The sequence below is a fragment of the Sinocyclocheilus rhinocerous genome, unplaced genomic scaffold (assembly GCF_001515625.1).
Source record: "Sinocyclocheilus rhinocerous isolate Xijiao unplaced genomic scaffold, SAMN03320098_v1.1 scaffold233, whole genome shotgun sequence".
NCBI lineage: Eukaryota > Metazoa > Chordata > Actinopteri > Cypriniformes > Cyprinidae > Sinocyclocheilus > Sinocyclocheilus rhinocerous.
Genome location: NW_015643174.1, coordinates 54,079 through 55,456, shown reverse-complemented (window position 1 = coordinate 55,456; position 1,378 = coordinate 54,079). Strand labels below are relative to the sequence as shown.

The following is a 1,378-nucleotide window of genomic DNA, read 5'->3' as shown; positions in this document are numbered from 1 at the left end:
CCGATCTTTAGATTTAATCACCATTGGTAGCGCAATTTATTGTAATGCTTTTTTCCTCAGTTGGTCAGAACAAACGTGGCAGACTTGTTACTTGCTTATTCAGATGACACTATACGGTGAAAATTCTTATTTGAGTCATATATTCCAAGACGTAGGCTAGAATCTGTGATTACTAAGTATAGGATTCACACCGGTGCAGTGACTGACTGCTACACATACTTCTCAAAACATTAGATTCATCCATGCTGGAGCCGTGCCGGTGCACAACCCACACAAACTAGATAATTCTGCACACAGCTGCAATTCCAGGTTTTCAAACAGAGATAACGACAAAGAGGCAAAACGTACGGACTGCAGCTTTAAGTAAATGTATCTTGTTTAAGAATCTTTAGGTATTTGCATTCGAAAACAAGACTAACACAATTTTTTTTCAGTGTAATCAGAAGGTTGAAGGTTGACAGTGTAATCAACCACTTGATTGGCTCTATGACTCTCTCTCCTCTCCACCTGTAGCTGGTGTGTGGTGAGCGCACTGGCGCCGTTGTCCTGTGGCTGCCGTCGCATCATCCAAGTGGATGCTGCACACTGGTGGTGGTTGAGGAGAGACCCCCCCACATGATTGTAAAGCGCTTTGGGTGTACAACAATACACAATGAAGCGCTATATAAATGCATCATTCATTCATTCAAGGTACATTAAAAGTTGTTTCCATATTCTGGTGTTTGTGAGCAGAGCTATTCAAGTCTTTAATTCATTTTACGAAAAAATTGCTTGAAATCTTTAAAGTAATGAAGAGATATATTGGAAGTGTTATTTTCAAACTTTGAAGTGTTGCTAATGCAACCCATTGTCTGCTCCCTAGACATTTACATCCAGAGGACATATTTATGTATTGTTCAATTTTATTTATTCCTTAAATTTGGCAGAGAAAAAAATGCAGTGTACATACTGGCACACACAACACACATAATGTGCATCACCATGGAAGTATGGAAGAACGAAAGTCTATTTATAATCTGTTTCTTTCAGTATATTACAGAGCTGCAGGGTTGAATGTCACCAAAAATGTACAGGTCACAGTTCTCCTATAACTGAAAAAAGAGAGAAAAATCCCTGCTTTTTTTGTGCCTCTCCAGGTGCAGGGGAACCCAATTTTGATGCTCTTGATACAAACCCGTTCCGCAGCTATGAACAGAGACAGGAGTGGGAGGTCAAGGCTCTGCTAGAGAAGGTGCAGCCTGAGCTGATTGGTTTGCACCCAGAACAGCTGAGTAAAGTAGACCAGGCCAGCTTTGAGCAGAGGCACAAGGAACAAGTTGAAGCATTGGTAAGTTTACTTTTGTGAAGAGAATTTTTTTTATATATATATATATATATA

At 39.8% G+C, this 1,378-nt stretch overlaps 1 protein-coding gene across 1 annotated transcript in view; it reads left to right on the top strand.

Moving 5' to 3' along the window:
* Window positions 1-1,378, top strand: part of LOC107757058 (WD repeat-containing protein 46-like) — a 37,720-nt gene that overhangs the window by 31,857 nt on the left and 4,485 nt on the right. Inside the window, exon 12 of the mRNA XM_016574428.1 lies at window positions 1,137-1,327. Within this exon, the coding sequence (XP_016429914.1) occupies window positions 1,137-1,327 (191 nt within the window). The remainder of the gene's footprint in view (window positions 1-1,136; window positions 1,328-1,378) is intronic.